General features: G+C 42.4%; 1 protein-coding gene across 1 annotated transcript in view; it reads left to right on the forward strand.

Annotated features, from left to right (window-relative positions):
* The window catches only part of LOC142185483 (uncharacterized), a 40,858-nt gene extending 16,340 nt beyond the window's left edge, over positions 1 to 24,518 (forward strand). Inside the window, exons 8-15 of the mRNA XM_075260913.1 lie at positions 11,789 to 12,747; positions 17,816 to 18,360; positions 18,450 to 18,535; positions 19,732 to 19,788; positions 21,556 to 21,694; positions 21,790 to 21,897; positions 21,999 to 22,097; positions 23,044 to 24,518. Coding sequence (XP_075117014.1) covers positions 11,789 to 12,747; positions 17,816 to 18,360; positions 18,450 to 18,535; positions 19,732 to 19,788; positions 21,556 to 21,694; positions 21,790 to 21,897; positions 21,999 to 22,097; positions 23,044 to 23,807 — 2,757 coding nt within the window. The 3' untranslated portion in view covers positions 23,808 to 24,518. The remainder of the gene's footprint in view (positions 1 to 11,788; positions 12,748 to 17,815; positions 18,361 to 18,449; positions 18,536 to 19,731; positions 19,789 to 21,555; positions 21,695 to 21,789; positions 21,898 to 21,998; positions 22,098 to 23,043) is intronic.
* The last annotated feature ends 1,415 nt before the right edge of the window (positions 24,519 to 25,933 follow it).

A 25,933-nucleotide genomic window follows, 5' to 3' on the forward strand; every position in this document is an offset into this window, starting at 1 on the left:
ATAAATCCTTGTTTAGACTTTAGTCATGTGCCGTATGTGTATAAGCCAATGGTGAGGCCAGTAGTTGGCTCAAGTATTGGTGTCAAAGAGGACCTGATGGCCGCCAGTAATAGGACCTGTAATAGGTGAACTTTATTATTTGTTCATACTACTTCCAGCATATTCAAGTCATTTTCTGTAGAGATGAGCGAATAGTATTCGAAACTCTAGTTTCGAATACCTCGCTCCATAGGAATGAATTGAAGCGGCCGGCGCTTAACCCCTTGATGTTCGGCCGCTTCCATTCATTCCTATGGGAGCAAGATATTCGAAACTAGAGTTTCGAATACTATTCGCTCATCTCTAATTTTCTGCTTTTCGGTTTTTGTTTTTAACCCCCAACTTCCAAAAGCCAGAACTTTTTTTTTTTCTGTTCAGAAAGACATATGAAGCTTATTTTTTGTAAGACGAATTGTACTTGATAATGGTGCTATTTAATATTCTGTACAATGTACAATTCAGAATGGGATGGAATTGGAAAAACCATAATTGCAGCATTTCTGTACAAGCTTTATTTTTCTGATGATCACCGTTCATGCTAGCTTTATTCGGCGAGTTGGTAAGATCACAGTGAGACCAAATTTATATAGTTAAAACACCAGTACAAAAATTCTAAATTCTGAAAAATTTTAATTTAAAATAAACAATTCTGTGAGTTGCAATGCTGTATACAGAGCTAGGTAAGCTGTCTTTTTTTGTGCATTAATATGTAGTGTTTAATGATGCCATTTGGGGGAATTTATCACGTTTTATTCCATTTTTTGAGAAGGTGAAGGGGTTTGGGGTTTTTTTTGTGTTTTGTGTGTTTTTTTGCTACAGCATTTTCCATATGAGATAAAAGTTTTTACATGTACATTTTGGCATTTTCGGACTTGTGGTTGCCTAATGTTCTTTATATTCATATGTGATCTAGGGAATGAGGGCTTGTTTTGGTTTTCTTTTTTGTGGGACAAACTTCCTGCTATCATTCAATATTCCATATGATGTACCGGGAAACTGGAGAAAATATGAATGGGGTGGAATTGGAAAAGAGCACAACTGATCCACTTTCTTACTGATTTTAATTTTACGGTAAAATAACAAGTTACCTTTATTCTTCAGGTCAGTACAATTACAATACCAATTATGTATAGTTTTTGTTAAGTTTTGATAACTTGAAAAATGAAAAATTTTGATGGCGACATTAATAACAGTGGTGTGAACATACCCTTACAGGGGTTGTCCCATCTCACTGGTAGCTTATGTAAATTGAAGACTTTTCCTAAATATATTGCTTTTGCAACGCTGCTTTGTTTTCCTGCTATGTGTACTTATTCCTCCCATTGTTTATCCAGCGTTACCTTAACAAGTGACATCACTCACTCAGTGCCGCCAGGACAATCAGTTCAGCTAATTGCAATTTGTCGATAAAGCTGAGTCTGTTATCTGTCTATGTAAACTCACAGATAACACTGAGCCCACTCTCTACAAGCATCTGCATATTATCTGATCTTCATAAGTTTTGTGATACTTCATAGTGTCCCGTTTAGCAAGGGGGGAGGGATTCAGGAAGTGAGAAGAAGACACAACAGGCAAACTGCTTAAACAGTGAGATGAGAAAACCCCTTTAAGGGCTCTTTTACACATTGGAAAGCCTCTTTATGAACTGTTCAGAAGTTTAGGCTCAGTCTGATAATCTGGTGGCTCTGAATGGTACACCATCTTCACTCCAAGAAACAATACTTCAAGGGGAGAATATCTTGTAAACAGAGCACACAATGGGATTTGCTGTAGTAAATTTGTCTCATCGATCCTGGAACAATCAGAAGTACAGTATGAACCCCTATATAGCTATGAGTGCTCTATTACTGATCTGTATGACTATTTGCACAATTCCAAGAAATAAAATTATATTCCTTACAGCATATTTATCTTACTAAGCTATATCCTTTACAATTTCCCAGGTGTCTTGCATCGATGAATGCCATAAATGAGACGGCAGTGACCTATTTCATTATTAAAGGGATTTCTGACATCCCAATGCTCCAGGCTCTGACCTTTCTTCTGGTTCTTGTGATGTATATATTCATTCTTGGTGGTAATGTGACCATCTTTATAGTAGTCTGCCTGGACGCTCAGCTCCATACGCCTATGTACTTCTTCTTGTGTAATCTTTCCATCTTGGACATATGCACCAGCACTGTCACTCTTCATAAGATCCTTAGTAGCTATTTATCAGGGGATAGAACAGTGTCCTCACGTGTTTGTATATCTCAGATGTTCATCTTCATATCTCTAGTGGGCAATGAGTTGATGATGTTGACAGCCATGAGTTACGATCGCTATGTTGCTGTTTGTAGCCCATTGCACTATTCCTCCGTCATGGGCCCAGGCCGGTGTGCAGCTTTGGCCTCTATCTGTTGGGTATTTGGTTTTATAGAATCAACTCCTTTGTTTATCCTGATTTACAGATTTTCTTGTTATAAATCAAACATAATTAACCATTTCTTCTGCGATATAGTGCCCATAATGAACCTGACTTGCAATGATACCACATTGACCAATCTCTTAATTTTTATCTTTGGTCTCTTCCTCTCCATCTTTCCCTTTTTGTTCACATTTATCCCATATATTTTTATCATCATTGCCATATTAAAAATTCGCTCAAGTACTGGGAAGCATAAAGCTTTCTACACGTGTTCTTCGCACCTTACGGTGGTCATACTGCTCTATGTGACTCTTATCTGTCAGTACATGAGACCAGTCTCAATGGACAGTTTGGAATCTAGCAAGCTCTTCTCTTTATTTAACACAGCCGCAGTCCCCATGCTTAACCCCTTGATCTATAGTCTACAAAATAAGGATGTAAAATCTGCACTGAGACGTGTATGCCAATAAATGGCCAACATCGAACAAGAATTTTTGTATGTGCGGTGATTTGACAAATGTTTTGGTCGTACAATGTAGAAATGGAAATTGGTAGCAGCTTATTACTAAAATCCTAGAATCCTAGCTGAAAAAGACATTTGGGAGGAGCATTGAGACCATTTTGTTATCTATTCTTAGCTCATTAGCACATAGCTGGAAACACTCCTGGCAAACGACTAAAAGATGGACCCTACTCATCCGTAACCTCCTCTTCAGCTTGCTGTGCAGTATCCAGCCTCTAAATTCTACTTCTAGGAGCTTTGTAACTTCTTTATCCAAAATAGTGCCACATTAAGGGTACGTCAGGTACACAAGGCCACTGAATGCTGCCAAAAAGAAATGTCCAAAATGACCATTACATTAAAAAAGAGGACAGGAGCAAGAAATACCCACAGCATAAATATTACAGGTTTAGATTTTGTTGCCGTTCAGTCATCATTATAACTCTTTAGACTTCTTCACTCCTTATTTCCTATGATGCTTGCCTAAGTAAATGAGTTTTCAGACAACACTGGGGGTATTCCCCTTTACTCAAAAAGCACAGGGGTGTCCCCTGTGCTGTCCGAAAACTCTTCAGCGATGCCTCTGTCTTCTTCTCTGGTCCGCCTTCTCGCCGGGTCATTGGCCGCATCTTCAAACAAAAGCACCGACGGCGCATGTCCATCGGCCATTTTCCTGTGGTCTCTTACACGAGCATCCGTTTGGCCACAAGAAAATGGCTGACGGACATGAGCAGTCGGTGCTTTTGGCTGAAGATGCGGCCGATGACCCAGCGAAGAGGACAGAAGCGTCACTGGAGAGTTTTCGGACAGGATAGGGGAACGCCCCTGTGCTGTTTGAGCAAAGGGGAATGCCGCCAGTGCTGTCTGAAAACTCATTTACATATGGAAGAAAGAAGAAATTCCTCAGGAACGGATCTGAATAATAAAGGTAAGAGAAGAATAGCCTTTCTTAATGCTATTCCGACGTGTATTTAGTTAAAAAAGGATTCTAATGATAAAATCCCTTTAATTTATCAGACTCAGTTTGTAGTTTGCATTTTCAATGAGCTGGTGTGTGGAATGTAGCTGCCATACACTGCACACAGTAAGTAAATGAGAATCTGCTCCATAATATTCTCTCTCTCACTAACAAACAGCCACAGCACCATGCGGGTCATACATAGTATATAGAAGTACTCTCATGTACTGATGTGAGTAAAGTGCTTTGGTTGTGATAGAAAGCTTCTATTTAGCTCCAACATCACATTAAACCTATATTTATGCCGCTCTCTCACCCTTTGCTCACTCCCCTAATTGCTGACACTTCAGAGACTGTACGGAATAATATGTTGTCTGGTGTGTTAAACAATAGGCACAAGGTCTAGTCTAGTCATGGATGACTATGAAAAACAAAAAAAAGCATAGCGAAACGTCTGAACAACTTCTCTGGCAGCATTTGGTCACAAATACATTTTTTAATAAACAACATTGTGAGGTTTTTGCTACTTTCTTTTAAAACTTGTGCGTCTTTATTTTTGACCTTGTTACTCTTGTTTTCTCTCTGACTTTGGAAACATATTTAAATAGTTTAGTGACCTAGTAATATAGTAGATGAGGTTGGAGGAAGACTTAGTTCTAGTCCCACCTATAACCCTACAATGTTGATCCAGAGGAAGGCAAAAAAAATCCCATGAGGCTGATGCCACTGGCCTCATGTTAGAGGGAAAAAAATATTTTCCAATTCCAAATCTGGTATGCAGCATAAAACCTTGGATCGGCTTATTTTCAAAATCTAATACCCATAACTTTGGAAATGTATAGAATACTTATTTCCGTTAGTCATGACCTTTCCCATCTCTTGGTTGAACAAATTGGACATATGTTTGGGGTTTTTTTGTTTTTCTTTTTTTCTTTTAAGCATACTATGTTACTATTATAACCTGTAATATATTTATATCTAAGCACCTAGGTCTAGGTGGATTCATACTACTATTGTTTATGTCCGTTGCTGTCGTCCATCATAGGATGACAGCAACAGACATCAACTGTGGCAGAGTAACGGACATAGACTGAGTCTGCATCTGTTCCTTTTGACAATAATGTAAACCATGTGATGGACACTATCTTCTGTCATGTTGTAATGGAAGAAAAAGAATCCCCTTCTATGGATAAACAGAATTTTAGACAGACACGCCTTCACAAGAACTAGTAAACTAGGAACACTCAGACACTTTCCTATGAGGGACGGTGCCCTTTATAACCAGGGCTAATAGAAGTTTGGATAAGAACACACAAACTGGTGCCAGCTGGCCCTATGGGCACTGAATGCACGAGAGGAGGAAGGAGTAGGCAGTAACAAGAAGGGAAAGGAGTGACCCAACAGGGCTTGCAGGTAACCTGGCCATGGTGAACACCAGAGGAGTGGGTAACCAGCAGTTACAGTGAATACCTAGAAAAGGTCCATACAGTAGATTTTGCAATGGACCCGCCATGCAAAATTCATTGTGGAAATCTTCCTGCTCCTTCTTCAATGGCAGTTTCATGCAGAATCCACCTGAAGATCGAGCACGTATATTTTTTCCCCACCTGATTTTTTTTTTTTCAGCTAGTGGAAAAGTAAGCATTCACTTTCCATTGAAATGAAGGCGAGACCATGTGAACGTAGCCTTTGCCTTTACTATATTTAGTTACATCTTTTATTTCCTTTCTTTGACTATTTATTTTATTATTTCAATGTTTTGCTTCTGACATGTTTTTCTTATGTAATTATTTTATTCCTATGCGATAAAATTAAAACGTTGATGAGACGATGTTCTGTATTATCCATTAATGACTAATTAATCCTTATTGCCAGATCTCCTCTACTGAGGTTGGACCTCCTGGGATATACTATCTCTTCTACGGTTTATATATATTTCCCTTGTACAGTTAGAGATAATCGTGTATGAGACGTGTATGTCGAAAAATTGTACAAGTTTTTAGAAAATCAATAAAGTGCAACCATTTGTTGTGATCCACAGCAAGCAAATCATAAAGAGTCTTTGTCATATGATTTAGACTCTAAGATATGGGGTTAAATTAGTGTCAGCCTATTGCTAAGATTCCAGTGTTTGACATCCAGCTGAAAATTTGGGAGGAGCATTGGCGTATTAATAAGTGGAAATCTACGGCAGGTGGGAACTGGCATAGATTTCCAATCTAACTCATGCCAGAAAACTGAGATGGGTTATGAAAAATCAGTCAGGCTAAGATAAGATGAGATAATCCTTTAATAGTCCCACCATGGGGAAATTCAGTGTGTTACAGCAGCATGGATAATACAGTAATATATTCATGAAAGAACACATACAAGTTCATAGCATATAGAAAAGATACTAGGAGTCATAGCAACTAAGAAAAAAGAAGACCTCAGGATTAGAGATGAGCGAATGGCGTTCGATTGAATTGGTATTCGATCGAATATCAGGCTGTTCGAGGTATCTGATTCCAATTGAATACCATGCGGAAAACACGATCTTAGACTCCGCCTCCTCCGGCAGAACCAGCGTTGATTGGCCGAATGCTGTACACTGTATGGCATTCGGCCAATCAACACTGGTCAATGCATTCCTATGGGAAAAAGTCAGCTCCCGCATTATTAGTGGCGTAATACAGTGACTTGGGCATGTTAGATGCCCCCAGGCATGCTTCCCCTGCTGTCCTAGTTGCATTCCAGAGGTGTTGTCATCATTTCCTGAGGTGTCATAGTGGACTTGGTGACCCTCCTGAGTCTAATAGTGGTTTTCCCTGAAACAAAGCTTTTTTCCCCAGTGACTATAATGGGATTCGATATTCGTTCGAATAGTCTAATATTGAGGGGCTATTCGAAACGAATATCGAATATTTCACTGTTCGCTCATCTCTATTCAGGATCATTTAGTTCTCTGTGCGGAGTGATCTCGCTTGGTCTGATGTAGATTAAGTAGCCTGACCGCGGTTAGGAGGAAGGATCTCCGATAGCGCTCCTTCTCACACTTGGGGTGAAGCAGTCGGTCACTGACTTTACTGCCCAGTGCTGTCACAATCTCATACATGGGATGGGAGTTGTTCTCCCGCATGGAGCTCACCACGGACAGTATCCTTCTATTACCCACCACCTGTACTGGGTCCAGGGGGCTCCCTAGGACAGAGCTTGCCCTTCTAATCAGCCTGTCATGTCTATTTATATCCCTGGCTGGTATGTTACTCTGCCAGCAGGCCATGCCGAAAAAGATGGCTTATTGCTACCACAGAGTTGAAAAAGGCCCTAAGAAGTGGCCCCCTGGACTCCGAAGGCCCTCAGCCTCCTGAGCAGGTAGAGTCTGCTGTGGCCCTTTCTGTGCAGCACCTCCAGGTGATCGGCCTAGTCCAGCTTATTATTGAGGAGCACACCCTGGTACTTATAGGTCTTGACTATCTCACTGTCTGTCCCTTGGATGTCCACCGGATTCACAGTACTCCTCCACTTACTAAAGTCCACCACCAACTCCGTGGTCTTCCCAGCATTAATCCTGAGGTGGTTCCGCTGACCCCATTCCACAAAATCCTGGTTTAAGTCTCTGAACTCCCTGTCATCTCCATCTGTGATGAGGCCTACTATTGCAAAGTAAAAGCTAGATGAGTTGCACCTAAAGCAAGTGTACTATAGATCACAGCGTCGCCTTCTCAGCCTGCCCCAATCTCTGCTCTCATTCACACAATGTAGCGGGCAAGGTGCGGATCAGGGCTTGTGGCGCACATTTGGCGCAAGAAATGGCATTGCACCCAACACATGCCTTAATATCATCTCTCTACGCCAGAAAACTATGATATCCCATTACTGACATAATTTATGGCAATGAAGTGGTATTTTGGGAGTAAATTACGGTAAGACAGCATATATTCATTACAGTTACTTTCTTGAAGCTCTGTTCACATTTTCATCATGGTTTTAATGGAAACTACGACAGTGTCCGAGCTATTGCATGGAGGATCCCAAAAGAGATGAAAGAACCCAATTTAAAGCATTCTTCATACAGCCGTGACCTATACTGGTTGAGTGAACCACAGTGGACTATTAATATAATAAAAAGATATTTAAAAAAAATTAATTAATTGTAGAAACCAAAGATTACAATCTGTACATGTCCACTGTATTCTCAGGGACACTTGTAAGTTTGAAGTGTGTACAAAGCAATGGCGTACTAATAGGAGAAATGCGTTTACGCAAAATTTGCCAAAGGCCTCACCCAGATGGCCCAGGCGACAGACATTTAGCTTCCATATTACTGCCAAAAGTCCGTGCCTAGCCATGGGATTAATGACCCGATGCTGATCCCTAGTTTAGGTCATTAGACACATGGACCAGCTGGGACTTGCAGGTGTAATGTACACAGTATATGGGATTGCATCATGCCGTCTGATCTTTTTCTTCATCTATTTTTCTAATTGATCTTTAGGAAACAATGTTATCTACTGAGATTTCCTCTCTGGAGAAATAAACCTTCTCAGCCATTATAAATATTCTCGTTCTTGTACATGATATACATTTACATGTTATTTGCTGGGGTGTAGGTTATTTTTATGTTATGATACGTTCCCATCTGTTATTGTCGCCATCAGCCAATTCCTGCTAAGATATTGAACATTTTCCTGCAGCTTCTCCCATCTATGTTCCTATGTGATAGTCTTCTCTCCCTGATAATTTATTGCACATTGAATACATATGTATATGTAAGTGAGAATGAGACAATAAACTATTCTATAACCTACAATTTGATCCATGAAACAGACGATTTTACATGTGTAAGTAAATGTGTTTGTATTGCAGCTGCCGTCCATACAGAAATGTAACTGAAATTCATGAGACCTCATATATAGTTCTGTACATGGTAGCTAAGAAGACATAGTCGCATCTGTACTGGCAGATCTTAAGTGTATCTCTGTGTTATGTATGTAGGTAAGGACATACTTGGAGCAGGGCACATATTTTTAAGTGTCGGGGGAAGAGGGGAAGAGGGGGTTGCCAACAAGCCACTCTGCTTATCCAAGAGAAACGTCCATGGCACCAAACTCAAATGAAAGACAGCCTAGCTACAGCTCTGTATGCATGCACAAGTCTTCTAGTGTTCCTCATATTGATCCCTGAGTGTAAAAGGTTTATAAAGTGATATACCCTGAGTACTAGGACTACACGATTGGTGGGAGTCTGACTGCTAGGACAGCCACCCATCCTGCCATTGAAGGGCCATAGCACTGCTTGTACATAGCGCCACTCCCAGATATTACTTGTGCAGGATACTGCAGTCTGGCCCCATTTACCAGAAGAAAACTGTGCTGCAGCGCCCTGCACAGACAGTGCTGGACTGAGGTTCCTTACACTCACCAGGTAAAATGATTCTGGGGACTCACCCTCCAACAACCCCTAGGAAGTAGGCTATAATACCCATAAAACGTGGGTGTCTTCTGCAAGACCATTATTGTGGGATGTTAGGTTCACACTAGCATTGGCTGTACATTGTTCTGGTCCGTATCCAATGGACAAGAGACAGCTAAACTAGCCAATTATAGTCAATGTAGCCCATTAATGTTCATTGCTTTTGAACTGAAATAGCAAATGCAAAAGTTGTGCGTGCAGGACTTTTCCATCGACCAATTTCAAGCAGACATTGCAACGGAGTCTCCTGTGTAGCCATAGCGTACGGACCACCAGAGGATCCCCTGCGGTGTTATCAAGTCAATGCATTTTGTTCCTCATGTAAGCAGTACTTCTGGTCAGATAGGGGTATTCTGTTTGGCTCCTGGCCAGGGAGGAAGCTGATCTCTCTATGGCTGTACACATGGCACTCTTATGGGATTATAAACAAGTCAGATCATCAGATTTCTGCCCTGCCCTATATTCTGCCTAGGAGAAACACCAGCTTGCCCACCAAGGCCATTGAAGAGCTGATTCATTTATTGCATTGCCCATAGCCCTTATTACCAACTTTAATACATCTGCTGGAAGAAAGGTCAGCATACAACAAATTTGGGAAATTCATGAACCCATATCCGACAATCTGCACACAGGGCTGCAGACCACTAGTGGGAGGTGGAGCAGGGTTACTTAGCTGACTAACCAATATTTTGTTACACAGGTAAACTAGCTGATGACAACTGGCCTTCCTGTATATCAATATCAGCCTAAAGGGGCTCTCCCCCTAAACCACTCTTATCACCCATCTACTGAATAGGTAAGTGTCTGATAACGGGAGTCTGGGGTCCAGCACCCCTTATTTGAATGGAGGGACAGAATTACAGATATCTTCCTCAGTTCTATAGACTTTCAATGGAGCAGCCGCGAGCATGTATTTACATCACACAATTCAAATGGGGATATGGGACCCCTGTTATTGTGTGTGGGGGGGCCCTAATGTAGGACCCCAGCAATCAGATGCCTATCGTTTATGATGCATATTGATTATGGGACAACCCCCTTAAAGGGAGTCATAAAGGGAAGCCTAGTCTTATTAAACCAGCTCCACATGCATTTTTCCTATGTCGATTCGAGCCTCGGTTGCCCAGAATTTATGTCTAAATATGCAAAGAAGCCGATTGCAACAATGAGGGTGTCAGTGCTACTTTTGTTGCTTCAAAAAGCTACACCCTATAGTTCTCAGGAATAGCCCCGACCCCCCACCCCCCTCCACTGGCCTTGTACTGATTGCGCATGCACAACAGTAGTAAAGTTGCTTCAGAGAAGAACTCTTCCTAGCTGTTCTGCGTATACGGTGATTCAGTAATATCAGAGCAGAGCTGCGAATGTGACAGCACAGGGTCAGGTGATTTTTAGGCTGAGCTCCCTGGCCCGATCTATCAAATGGGGGGGGAAGCATTCCTGAACTTGGTGTGGTGTAGTTGTCGAAGCAATGAGAGCAGCAGTGAGACCCTCATTGTTGCAATCGGTTAATTTGCATATATAGAAATAAATGAATATCTTGGCAACAGAGGCATGAATAGACATGAGGAAAAGCATTCGATTCAGGTGAGCCTCACCTGTATAACCGTAGGGCTGGTTTTGTGTGGCTGGACCTGATAACAAACTTGCTTTAAGGGGATTCTACCAGTACGCTCCTGTAGTTCTAAGGAGTACAGGAGCATACTGCACATGTGCGTGTAAGCGGCCTACAAAAAATGGCCACCACCCTGTGCACTTGGCTCTGCCTGCTGCCCGAGGGCAGAGCAGACTGTGTAGGCGTCGACGTGTGACCCCAGCCGGAAGAAGACGAGTGAAGAGTCGGTTGCTGAAGAAGATGGAGGCGTCGCTGGACAGAGTTCTCTCGCAGCATTGGGGGATGCCCCCAGTGCTGTTTGAGCGCTGGGGCCTGCCCCCAGTGCTGCGAGAGAACTCATTTGCATACCGTCAAGAACCGGGTTTTTAACCGAACGGCAGGCCGGAGACAACTTCTAAAGGTAGGAGACGAATAGCCTTTCTTAAGGCTATTCCGACGTGTGAAATAGAAAAAAATGATTTTTAATGGTAGAATCCCTTTAAGCAGCCATGCAAAGTAATGAACATATAGCATATGGCAACTCACATCTCCTCTTCTAGCCCCTGTGAATATGTCTGGAGGGAATGGTTAGGATGAACTAAATTCAGTCAGTATATTCTATGGGACATTCTAGGGGTGTAACTGAAGCTCATGGGCAAAATTTGTAGCAAAGCCCCAAACAAACGATATGCCACTTCTAATACTGGTGTGCTCTTACATAACTTTTGTTGCCCTATTGCCACTGTCTTCTCTGCACTCCCTTTAGCTACACCCAGGAATGTCAGTTGTGTGTTCCATCCTAAATTTGTCCGTTTTTGATTATTTGCATTGCAGATTTGCAGATCTTACATGGAATTGGGGCAAATGAATGCTGAAAACCAAACAGGGCTGACCTTCTTCATTATTAAGGGCATTTCTGATGTTCCAAACCTTCAACTTCCCATCTTCCTCCTGGTTCTTCTTATTTATTTAGTAACTGTTGGTGGTAATATGACCATCCTCCTACTGGTGTGCCTGGACTCTCAGCTCCATACGCCCATGTACTTCTTCTTGTGTAACCTTTCCATCTTGGACATATCTTCCAGTACAGTCACTCTTCATAAAATCCTTCTTAGTTTTTTATCGAATGACAAAACCGTATCTTTACCATCATGTTTTAGTCAGATGTTCATCTTCACATCTCTCGTGTGCAATGAGCTGTTGATCCTCACGGCCATGAGCTACGATCGCTATGTCGCCATCTGTAACCCATTACGTTATTCCACAATCATGAATCGTGGCGTTTGCTCTTCGCTGGCTGCCATCTGTTGGGTGTTGGGCTTCATAGAATCTATACCTCATATTATTCTAATATCTAGATTCACTTGTTATAAGTCAAAAGAAATAAATCACTTCTTCTGTGACATTGTCCCGCTAGTGAAGCTTTCCTGCAATGATACATCCCTCTCGGACCTTCTCATGTTTATCTGCGGACTCTTCCTTTCCACCTTTCCCTTCCTTCTCACATTCATCCCATATGTCTTCATTATCCATACCATAATGAGTATAAGGTCTAGCAGTGGGAAGCGTAAAGCTTTCTACACGTGTTCCTCACACCTCACCGTGGTCATACTTCTCTATTTGACACTTGTCTGCCAGTACCTTAGACCAGCCTCTCAGGACACTTTGGAATCCAACAAGGTATTCTCTTTGTTCAACACAGCCGCGGTCCCCATGCTGAACCCATTGATCTACAGCATGAAAAATAAGGATGTCAAATCTGCCCTGAAACGTAAATGGATTCACATGATAAAGTAACAGTACAATGTGGTAGCTCTACGAAGAGCAAGAATGGTGCATATTGTACAGTAATGGGCAAAAGTTTAGACATACAGGGAAAAATATTATGCAGAGTAATGCTGAGTTCACATGGAGTTTTTTGGAATCCGCCTCCGAAAAACGCCTCCCATTGACTTCAGTGGGAGTCATTCACTTCTTTTTTCCACTAGCGAAAAAGAAGCGAGCTGCCCTATCTGGACACGGATTCCACAGCTGAACCCACTGTGGCTTCCGCGGCGCAAGACTCCCTCCCGACTAGGCCCATTCATTTCGGCCTAATCCGGAGCGGAATGTCGCGACTGGATGCCGGTCCACTGCACCGGCACCGGGAAGCATTTTTTGGATTCTGTGGCAGCTTCCGCGTCAAAATCCGGTCCAAAAAACTCTGGGTGAACTCAGCATAAGAATGCTTTCAGAAATAGAAGTGTTAAAGGTGTTGTCCAGGAATTACAGATTTCTGTGAGGAGGCCGGGGAGCGGAACCCCCCCTCTCAAAACATACTCACCTGTCCCTCACGGTGTCCCTCATTGCTGTCTGGTCCAGCGGTGTTCAGTGGAAGTTCTCAAGGCAGATGACTATTGAGGCCAATCTGTAGCCTAAGGAAAGGAAGGTGACTTATGTCCTGGTTCTTTTCCTTGGTGATAACTGTCTGATCAGTGAAGGTCAGATCAATGTAACCCACGCAAATCATGAAAATAGGGGTTGAGCATGTACACTGCTGGTCTATTTATCTCCAAGGTACAGCATTTTGCTATCTATCACAGTCATATAGAGAGGAATTAAGTGGTGTTTTGCATGTTCTGAATCAGCAGCGGAATCTGTGGCAAGATCCAGCAGGACGCTGATGTTTTCTGCTGAATTTTTTATTTTTTGGAAAACAACAGGGGCAAAATTTGCTGCAGAATAATGCGGGGCTGATTCCTACATGTGAATGTACCCATATACAGCCACTGCTTCATTCATACTGAGGAACAGAGAAACTCAGTTCTCATTATCGGAGGAGGTCTCAGGAGACGGACCCCCCCATTAATCAGATCCTTATCATCTGATAAGTATACAACTTGGTAGAATTCCTGTAAAGGGGCTATCCACTTTTTAAAATTGATGGTTTATCCTTATGAGAGGTCATCATTCTAGATGAAAAGGGTCTGACATTAGGACCCCTGCAAATCAGCTGTTTTCGTTACACGCCAGGATCTACAGTGCTCATGTGTTGTTTTTTTTTATTGAGGCTGTTAAGGGCACCGCAGGAGAATCCTATTCATGTGTATGTAAAGTTCATATAACAATCTAAATGTTTCGACCCACACTAAGGCCCGGTTCACATCTGTGTTCGGGTTTCCGTTCAGGGAGTCATCTTGGGTACCCACCAAACGGAAACCTATCCGCATAAAAAAAAATGGTTATGTAAGGAAACCCACGGACCCTATATACTATAATGGGGTCCGAGTGGTTTCCGCTCTGTTTCTGCACAAAAAATGCAGAGAGGAAAGTGCTGCTTATAGGACTTTTCTCTTTGCATATTTCATGCAGATAGGGGAAAGAAATGGTCCAAACCCAGATGTGAACCATAAGTTGAACATGCCCAGGATCCCTGTGCTGAAAAGCAAATGTGCTAACCACAGAGCCACTGTAAAGTGAAATGCTGGACTTTCCTGATGTACTAATCCCACTAGGATTTTTCTTCCATATTAGATTAGTAGGTTTCCAGTCCATACTATTAGTCAGGAGTCTGAGTTTTGCCACCTAGTGACCCATGCAGCCTGGTGAGCACAGAATGTACTGTGCCCAGAGGACACTCTAATATACAGTATATCACATGAGCTGTCACCACCATTAGAGCATCTGACGCTCTAATCCTCAGAAGCATAAACAGGATTATTTGGAGGCAGGGTTCTGGGTATCATGGGGCAAATTCTCCCACACAGTATAATGTGCTCAGTCCAATATAAACTACACATATAACCAGTGCATTTCAGTCCTAGGATGCACAGAAAATGTACTACTCCCTATATGTGTAAAATAGGTTTATTTCAATATGAACTACACATATCAACCGTTCATTTGATGTCTAGGATGCAAAGGGAACTACGAAGCACAAAGAATCTAATACTTGCCTGTATCTCTGTTCATCTCACTATAAACTATACATATTCCACATATAGAGGGATGTAATAAAGTTCCTGTGCTTCCTAGTAGTGATATAAACAGATTCTATGTGTAGTTTATAGTGCAATTAACAAGTATTTCGCATATACAGACATGTAGAAACATTTCCTGTGATTCTTAGAAATCGAGTGAACTAGTTACACGTCATCAGCCATCTGGGTGCACTCATCATTGTGGAAGGCACGATGGATCAACGCAAGTATGCATCTATCCTTGCGGACCATGTTCACCCCTACATGTGAATTGTTTTTCCTTAGGATGATAGCATCTACCAGCAGGATAATGCGATGTGTCATAATGTATTGAATATCGCTGCCCAATACGTGTCCAGCTGTCACCAACTAAGAGGAAGATGAGACCCCACAGACTGTTATACCCCAAATCACCCCCCACACTTTACTAGCTTTGGCAATGGCAAATATCTATTCCGAAGTGCCAATAAAGCTTGTTTGATTCTTGATTCATAAAGCTCGCAGTATACGTGTGTGGTTCGAGGAGCACCAGGATGAGTTTACTGTACTCTTGGCCAGCAAATTCCCCGAACTTGAACACAATCGAGAATCTGTGGGACCACCTCAATCGGGATGTTCGCCTCATGGATGCTCAACCGTGTAACCTAGCGCAGCTGGCCACGGCACTGGAGTCGGCATGGCTCAACATCCCAGTGACATCATCACAACATCCCCTCTCTCCCTGCACGTCTCGCAGCGGTCCGCTCTGCCAAAGGGGGTTATTCTGGATTTTAACAGGTGGTCACATTAATGTGACTGGATTGTCTATCTATCTATCTATCTATCTATCTATCTATCTATCTATCTATCTATATGTGTGGGTGTGTATATATGCATATATATATATATATATATATATATATATATATATATATATATATAGTTATCCCAACACGCTCATAAATTGTCTTCTGAAACACAATAGGCCAAATATTTCTGTTATAATTTGTTCCTTTTTCACCACAACATATACACTTATTATCACGCAGTTTTTATTATTCTTGTCTGTGAGCCAGGATTATTACATACATGGCTTTTCTGCTGCTGCTAAGAACTACAAGTCCCAGCAACCCTGCTATGCCCAGCCATGCACCCTCACACAGTGCATAGTGTAGTATATAGCAGAGCTGTGGCTGACTACAAGTCCCCAGAGGCCGCATCACCACAGGAAGTGTCATTTGGCAGCCCCACGCAAGTCTCGTTGGTAGAACTTGTTGTGATTGGTCACCGCGCACTGACACCTGGGTATTGTAGTCCTCCCGCCCTCCGCGCCTGTACAGTCTAAGGCGGAGTAAACTACATATCCCACAAGCCTCTCGTCCTTGCCCTCTGCAGGTCAGCCAATGAACGCCGCGAGCTTGTGATATCCCTCCGCCTACCGAGCCCAGATCCCTCCGCCCACAAGCACAGGCTGAGATTGAGTGTTGTACTGAGTGTTGTCAGGTTGTCCGAGTGCAGCACGTGAGCACAAAGTGCAGCCACAACACAGTAGCCTTCTGTTACCCTGGACCAGCTGCAATGACAGCCCCAGCCATGTTCTATGTATGCAGCAGAAGTTACAGTCACTGTACATTGCAACTTGTTTGCATTGCCTGTATAGTAATGTCTTAAAGGGAGTGTCCCCAGTCTGAACTATTGAACTGTGCTGCTGGTTTGATATGCTCACCCTGGTGACAGACTCCCTTTATCACTGAACCTGAGCTTACTTTGTTGGGTCACTGCTACATATATCTTTTGCAGTCCCTGATGGTATATACTAATAGTATGTACTATATTTACCCCTAATGCACAGGGTAGGCACTGTCTTAGGTCAGAGCCCTGTTCGCTTTGTATACTGTACCCCCGGTGTGATGTATTTGGAGTCAGTTGTGTCTGTGTCTCTTTATAGTAAAGAACTGAATTGCAGTAATGAGTAGCGCATATCACTATCCAATTCTCCTCTATCTTAGCAGCCATTAAAGGGATCCTATCGGGACAATTTGGGACTTTAAACCACCCACAGGTCCTTATAGACTCCGGGTTTAGTGACCCGCTCTGGTATAACAAAATCTGCAGTATCAAAAATAAAAGTCGTATCCTCGCCCATCGTCTGTACTCTATGGACCTCAGGCGGAAACGTAGCTTTTTTTAGTTGCAGATTTTGTTACTTTTTTTTGAGCAAAAGGTAGGAGTATAAGTATTTCATATCTATTTCCCATTCCTCTTCCAGCCATTCTTGGCTTTGGCTCAAAAAAAACGAAACAAAATCTGCAACAAAAAAAGCTGCGTTTCCGCAACATGGGGCCGTAGCCTAAAGTTTTATTTTTAATGAGGCCACGTATTGTGTTATAATAGGGCGATTTCGGACTCTAAACCCCCAGTCCATAAGGACCTGTATATGGTTTAGTGTCCTAAATCACCTTGACAGGTCCCCTTTATATTGAAAGCCTCTGACTTATTGGCATAGTAACATGTCCTACTCAGAACTGTATGCAAGAGACTCAAGGACTCTAACTTGTCGGGCTGAGTATTTCCCTTCTCCCTTGTGAATCCATGCCTCCAAGATATTGCAGCCTTGTCAATATGCAAATGAGTTCTTCGGAGCAATGAGGCCATTACCATTGCAACAAAGAAGTTAGCATCAACAGAATGTTGTAGATGTCAAACCCTGGAATATATGACACCACTTAAGTCCAAGGAGAGCAAAGCATTGCAGTGATTTCAGGGAGCCTTGGGCTTAGTAATAAAATTCTGCCCCTTGGCCCCTTTAGTAAAGGAGCTCCTGTGCTGTTATGGCCCCAATGCAGTTGTTTTCTTTTGATCTTCCATATGCATAGGATGCCATAAAGTCTTCTATTGTTATTCCAACCTCTTTTCTCTCCAGGGAAGACACCATGACAAAGTGCATTGTGAAGAACTGCCACAGTGATTCTTTATGTCACAGTGATGTCACCTTTCACGGCTTCCCAAGCTCCATCCATTTCATTAAACTTTGGCTTCAGCAGACGGGGAACACCTTTAGCGACATAGATGCAATGGCGCAAAATATTCTACAGTCCAACAGAACTGGGGTTTACCAAATCTGTTCAAAACATTTCTCGCCAAAAAGTTACGTGTTCAATGGAACGAAAATGATCCTGAAAACGGATGCTGTCCCTAAGGTCTTCAAAGATGTGCCAAATATATCAGAAGTACAAGATGTCTCCAAGGCTCCATCCTGCACTAAAGCACAAGTAGAAAACCTTCCATACGTGAGCTCTTCCCTTCCCCAGTCTTTTGCCCAAGCCTTTCCTTCACAGATGGGCCCAACCTTCAAAAATCTGATGAAGAGAAACCCAGAAATCTCAGAGTCTGGAGATATCATCCATGATCTAACACTGACCGCTAAACATATGGTGGACAAGTCAATTGGCACAGATCCGCATAGTGGTAAGGATGACGGTTGTCCATACTGGGCTTATTGGTTGCCAAGAAATTGGGTTAAATATTTTTTATTATTAATTTTTTTTTTTCTTTAGAGTTCATTGAAAACAAGAACGAGAAGTTAATGAATAAGAGACTTTTAAAACTAGCCATGGAAATCATCTCCCTGCTGACCGGAGAGGTGAGTGCTGTCGAATATTATGTTACCCCCCCCATCCAGCAAGCTTAGATGACATGTAATAATGTGAAATTAGGGTTTTTGATGTACATAAAAAAGTAACTAAATGAGAAAACCTCATAGATTTTGCCCATATTCTCACCCATGAGCACACTGTTGCATCAGGTACCTTTTGTCAGCACGTGGTTCCCTGCCATCTGTATGCATCCTGCTCTCCCCTCATATACACTAGAAAAGGTACAGTATATGGAGGTAGCGTATAAACCCAGAAAATCTTATGGGTGCTATATTATGGATCCATAGTACTAGCATGAGTAGAACCTTAAAGGGGTTGTCCCATTATGGACTCTCATCCCCTTATTCACAAGACAAGGGGATAAGCGTCCAATTGCTGGGGATCCAACCCACTGGTACCCCATTGATCAGGAGGACTGGGGACTGAAAATCTCCTTCCTAAAGCCTCTTTGTGAATGGGGCTCCTCTCACTACTATGGGGCTTCCGGAACTGCAATCTCTGACAGCGCCCACATCCCCATAGTAGTGGTGGTAGGGCTGGCCGTGCAAGCGCACTGGTTCTCCATTCATAAGACGCTATCAGCCCGTCTTCCTGAACAATCTGGGCCAGAACTTGATGTGTCCATAAGGAGTTAAAGGGATTGTGCCGTTAGGGATAATCTCCTTCTCCAAAGTCCTGGAGGTGACTGTTTAGCCAATCAGAGGCCACAGCAGTTATCCGCCATAGTCATGATGAGCAAAATGGGAAATTCCAGTTATATAATTGTGTTATAAACAGAAACCACAATCCATGTGTGAACAGCACCTTAGCTTCACATAGTGATAAATAGGTGATATTTAGTGATCGCGCAGTGGTGTGATGTATTTGTATGCTGATGAATTATATTCTTATAGATAAAGTTACATAAGCGGCTGCATTTTACTGTATTGTGCGATAGTCTATATGACATCACTGGATTTTTATATTTCTTGTTATTACACATTCCTATCCATATTCCAGTCATATCACTTTATCATATTGTAAGCCAAAAACTGGAGGCGTCAAATTCTGGCAATATTAGACAGTCTGCAAATGAAAGCAGTGATCAGATTGTTTGCCATGGGTGACCCCAGCCCAAGGCCAAATATGTGTTTTGCTGGATCATCGGAATCTTGTTATAACATATCCATTTCTTATTCTGTAGGAATATGTGATGGTAAAAAAGAATTCTTCTCCACCGAGCAGTGAACAAAATGGAGAGGTGAGTACTGGCGTGGTATATACTGTGTAACCAGCAGTTAACTCCTTCACTGCCTGTAGAGCACCAGGGGTTATAGGCATTACCCCTGTCCTGCCCTACAGCACTAGAAGTGCTGACCTATAGATAAAGCTAATGTTTCTGTTCAGTTCAGTGGCATGTAACAAGTTAAATGGAGTCTGTCAGTAGGTGAATCAGCATCAAACCAATGACAGTACCTTGTAGGGTGTCTTCTACACTTTCCAAATATGTCTTTCTTATTCTGCATTGCAGCTCCATTTTCATAAAAATCATGGTTTTATTCTTATGCAGATTAGCTGAAAAAGCTTTTCTCTCTGCTCTACATCAGAGGTCCCCAAATAACGGGCCACAGCTCAGTACCAGGTCGTGGATCACCTGGTACTGGGCCACAGATTCCCTCAAGCGACCCCCCCCCCATTTGCTCTGAAATGTACAATTATTGTACTTGCAGTGCATTGATCGGGTGGGTGGGATCTCCTCTTGTACACAGCCTGTGCACATCTTCTATTTTCTTCCCAGTGGTACCATAGAATAGGGGTGCAGGTTCCAGGAGGAAAGTAGAAGATGCGCACAGGCTGTGTGCAACAGGAGGTCCTGCCCGGAACCGTGACCTCCACTCTGTTTCCAGTGGGAAGAAAATAGAAGATGCGCACACTCTGTGTGCAGGAGGGGGTCCTGCCCCCCCGTCACTTCTCTGTGAGTATAATACAACTATACAGAGCAACAGAATAAGGAATGGCATGTGGGGAGAGGGGGGCTATTAGGGCAATATTACAGTAATGGTGCCCCCTCCCCCCCGCCTCCAAAAGTAATAGCATCACTTATGTGAGAAGGCTATTACTCATGGAGGGGGTCACTATTACATGTGGGTTCGCCCTGCAACCCAAATTCCACCCCCATCCCCAACAAGGTCCACCCTCTACCGCTGCGGGGAAACAGAATTTTTTATTTTAGTTTTTTAATGTAAATTGTGAGCCTCATATAGGGATCATAATGTACTTTTTTTTTCATTTAAGTATGTCTTTTTAGAATGGGAGGAAATCCACGCAAACACGGGGAGAACATACAAACTACTTGCAGATGTTGTTCCTGGCGGGATTCAAAGCCAGGGCTCCAGCGCTGCAAGACTACAATGCTAACCACTGAGCCACCATGTTGCCCCTGGGAAACGGAAAAATTGTCCTGATTGATACTCTTCCATGGTGCAAAAACAGTTTGGGACTGCTGCTCTACAAAATCACCTCTAACTGTCACCCAGTCCCACCCCTCTCGAGTGACACCTCCCACTTTGTCGCACTTTTTGAAGTTAAGGACAGTTGTCTGAAGCCGAGAGCAAAACCCCAGCAGGAGAAGAAACTCCCCCTAAAGCCCATTTCAGCGAATTTGCTTAAGAATAAAATCCTGATTTTCCTGAAAATGGAGCTGCAATGCAGAATAAGAAAGGCATCTTTGTAAAGTGTAGAAGCAGTACAAGGTCCTGTCATTAGTTTGATGCTGATTTTCATGCTGACAGACTCCCTTGAAATGTTATGTTCCACTAAATCCAGTAAAATGTGATGCCTCTGTAAGTCGCCTTACCGTATTGTAAAAAGAAAAGTGTAGTTACTGTGTGACGTAGCTGGAAACCTTCTGACAAGCACCAGGGTGTTTCGGCATATCCGGCTAAGCCTATTGAAATGAATGGGAGACAGGAAAAAATAATATCATACACAAACTGAGCGATGTCTTTTAAATTATCTTTACTTTCAGGTGCCTATAAAATGTGGCGATGTCTCTGTGTATTTCACTATGGAGGAGTGGGATTATATAGAGGAGCACAAAGACCATTACCAGAAGGTGGTGACAGACAATCATCAGAGATCCAGCACTCCTCTCCTAGAAGAACCAGGTAGGGACTTGGACTTCTATATTTTGGACTACTAGTTTTCCCTATGAACAGAGCACAATCCTGATAAGTAATAAAATGTGTGCTTTACATATCAGAGATGTCCCCTGGAAATGTACAGGCTGTGCTGATCACTGAGGAAGAAGACTGCGACCAAAGCAGAGATGAAACTGAACCTGTGGATGAGTCCACCAACACCTATGCAGGTGGGCGACATAGTTGTATTTTCTATCCTGTGATTTTACACTAGCCCGCGGTGAATGTTTAGGTTCTGCTATCTTATTAAAGTGTAATTTGGTTTTTGTAGGTGAATTTGGAACGGACTCTGTGACAGTTCAGGCAATAGAAGAGACTTATGTGTTAAATTCTTGGGATCCCTCAGTAGGCCATGAGGCCACCTGCACAGGTAATGTATTCGTATATATTGGGGCTAGTAATAGTGTCCCAAGCACTGGGTGAAACTTGTGGTGGTGCAAAGGGTATATCCTGACTAGGCTAAGTTCACACGGGGTATTTTGGTCAGGATTTTGAGGTGGACACTGCCTCAAAATCCTGACCAAAAAGATGGCTCCCATTGAATTCAATGGGAGCCTGTCAGATCTTTTTTCCGGGAGCCGTTTGTTCCGGCTCCCGGAAAACAGAAGCGACATTCTCATTCTTTCAGGCGGATTCGTCTCACGACATCTGCCTGAAGACACTCCCATTCATTTAGGCCTAATCTGGAGTGAAGTGCTTTGGTGGCCTCCGCCTCAGGTTCTGGACCAAAAAACCCCATGTGAACTTACCCTTGGAGGGGCCCATAAGGTGTCTCTTCCCAAAATAAGGAGACCAGAACCAGAGCCACTTAATAATATATTATCTGAATGACCCCTCCCCCCCCCCTTGTTCCTGATGCAGTCACAGTTGTTCCTGTAACGTCACATATATCTTCTCACATCTTGAGCCTCATTATCTTGGAGTGGCATTAGCGTTCCCTGGTGTAGGCTGGCCTGGCTTTGTCTTCTGCTGTGCTATTCCTGTATACAGTGATCGGATTGGGCACATACATAGTAGGCACTGGCTGTAAATAATGCGTCATAGTGTCCGTGTCTAGTGCTCACGCGCCCAACTTCTGCTCTCCGTTTGTCTGGAAGAGGATGCCCTCATCTGAACGCTGCATCTATATGGCAGTAATTAATGTGATTTTCCTTTCATTTGCTTTACTTGAGGTTTTGGTTTTTTTTAAACCAATTAATTTTGTTTCTTACGTATCATTTATTGGTCATATTGACCAAGATTTTAGTTTTCCAGACTAGATAGATGTGGTGCATTATTTTTATATTGTGTTTTATACTTCTGGATGTCTTTTTCAGAAGATGACCTGCAAGAAGACTCTTACACCTTATCTTCATCGTCTAGTAACCTAGCTAAACATAACGCAACTTCATTTCATGAGTCTCAACTAGAAGACAGTGGAGAAAATTTTACCATTGCTTCACCTAGGCATACTATGGACAACTTTACATATACATCTACATCAGAGCAATGTGAAGAGCAAGCGTGGACTGCCTACAATAGATATGTTGGCGACTCCAGCTTCACATCTACAGAACATCCACAAATTAAAGAAGAAACCAATCAATATAGTTACATGTACGATGAAGAACAAGCCTACGTTGATCAGAATACCGTCCGAGCTTGTGAAGAACAAAATCAGTTGTTTGAGACCATGAATACTCTTCTTATCCATCAAATGACCCATGGCCAGTCTTCTTCAGTAGATAAGCCCTATGCTTGCAACCACTGTGACAAACGATTCGCCAAGAGGTCTCACCTGGGAATGCATCTTAAGACACACACAGGAGAAAAGCCATATGCCTGTCCAGACTGTGGGAAGAGATTTAGCCGAAGATCAAATATGGCAACACATTACAGAACTCACACTGGAGAGAAGCCATTCGCTTGTCCCAAGTGTGGAAAACGTTTCACGCAGAGTTCCCACATGGTGACACACCAAAGGACACATTCTACAGATAAGCTCTTCATTTGTCCCGAGTGTAAGAAATGCTTTACAAAGTGGTCCTACCTAAACTTCCACCTACGAACTCATGGAATAGAGAAACTGAGCGTGCCTTGATCATGGAATAACTTGATGACCACTGGGTTGGGAAGACCTATCCGATCTACCATTGTGTAGACCTTGAGACTGACTTATCCTGAGGTGTCAGGGTGGTTGTGCTCCAGAAGATGCAGAAAGAGCTTTTGGGATATGAATCTTTTAGTCCAACTAAAAGTTCCCATTCGCATTATGGACGTTGGTGAAAGCGAAGGTTGCCATACATGCAAAAAATTGGGCTCCCCATGAACATCGCAAACTCATGAACTCAAAAACCATTGACGATGTAGAGCACATGATGACGTTTATATGAAGTTCACCCGCTATGATCTGCAGCTTGCAGTGCACTGCAGTTTTCGTGTCCGTTGCTGGACTGTTTCACATTGTCACTGTATTTTTTTTCCATTGTGGTCTTGTTTTTTTTTTGATGATTTATATATTATAATTATTATTATTATTATCATTATTATTATTATGATCACAAAAGCCAGGATATCCCTTACTCCTCTTTTACCATTGTCCTATTAAAGAGGCTGGACATTCATCCTCCACCGGTAAATGGCAGAAGCACAGTATGTTCCATAAGGCTACAAGCAGCAGTATTGCCTCTTCATATGCTACAGTTTTGGAATATGTTGATTCTTTACTATTGTCTTGTGTAATGTCACAAATATAAAATTCCTTCTGACAAACAAATGTGTCCCCTCTGCCTCCGTCATCTTCACGTAAGATCTTATTGGGTTGAGTCAAAAAAGAAATACCAGTGAAAGTCTACGGTATACACCAGAAAAACACAAAAACGAGGTGGACTGTACACATATATCCTATTAATATTATAAATGTGAAAGTTTGTGAGTTTGGATGTTTGTGTGTTCGGATGTTTGTTAGTCAATCACGCAAAACCCGCTCGACCGATTTGGCTGAAATTTTCCACAAACATAGTTAATACACCCCATTGCGCAATAGGCTACTTTTAATCACAATAGCGCACATACGTTTTTCCCAGGACCCCCACAAACCCCAAACTCACACCACCATCTCTGCAATCTCACACAGTTTGGACCATAGCAAGCCACAAAATTCATATTGCCCTCTACAGCCTCGCCCCTAACCCCACACAATCTCATATACATATACTTTACCACTTTGCCCCTCACCTTAACGATACTCCAGGAGGCTCTCTTTAACGCTCCGGAGCAGCAATGTTTGCCAACCCCCACCGCTATGACAATCCGCGACACCGCCCACCCATGTCAATACCCCTAGGCGGTCTAATAAATGCAAAAAAAAAAGTTTACAAAAAATAAAAAAAATATTAAAAACAAAAAAAAAAGGATTAAAAATTCAAATCACCCCCCTTTCCCTAGAACACATATAAAAGTAGTTAAAAACTGTGAAACACATACATGTTAGGTATCCCCGCGTCCGAAATCGCCCGCTCTACAAAGCTATACAAATATTTTTCCTGTTCGGTAAACGCCGTAGTGGGAAAAATGGTCAAAAGTGCCAAACCGCCGATTTTTCACTGTTTTGATTCTGATAAAAATTTGAATAAAAAGTGATCAAAGCAATAACATTTCCTGAAGATGGTAGAACTACAAAGTACACCCAGTCCCGCAAAAAAAGATGCCATATACATCCCCGTATATGCACGTATAAAAAAGTTACGGCTGTCGGAATATGGCGACTTTTCCAAAAAAAATTTTTTAACAGTTTTGGATTTGTTTTTAAGGGGTCAAAATGTAACTAAAACCATATAAATTTGGTATCCCCGGAATCGTAATGAAACACAGAATACAGGGGACAGGTCATTTTTGTTGCACAGTGAACGCCGTAAAACCAAAGCCCGTAAGAAAGTCGCAGAAATGCATTTTTTCTTGAAATCCACCCCATTTTGAATTTTTTCCCTGCTTCCCAGTACATTATATAGAATAATTAATGGCGGCATCATGAAGAAAAATTTGTCCCGCAAAAATTAAGACCTCATATGGCTCTGGGAGTGGAGAAATAAAAAAGTTATGGGGTTTAGAAGGAGGGGAGTCAAAAACGAAAATCAAAAAATGCCATCGGCGGGAAAGGGTTAACTTCAAATACCTCTGTCCCAAAGTCACTATGTAAAGTTTCTCACAACACCGAATATATAGCAG

The sequence above is a fragment of the Leptodactylus fuscus genome, chromosome 11 (assembly GCF_031893055.1).
Source record: "Leptodactylus fuscus isolate aLepFus1 chromosome 11, aLepFus1.hap2, whole genome shotgun sequence".
NCBI lineage: Eukaryota > Metazoa > Chordata > Amphibia > Anura > Leptodactylidae > Leptodactylus > Leptodactylus fuscus.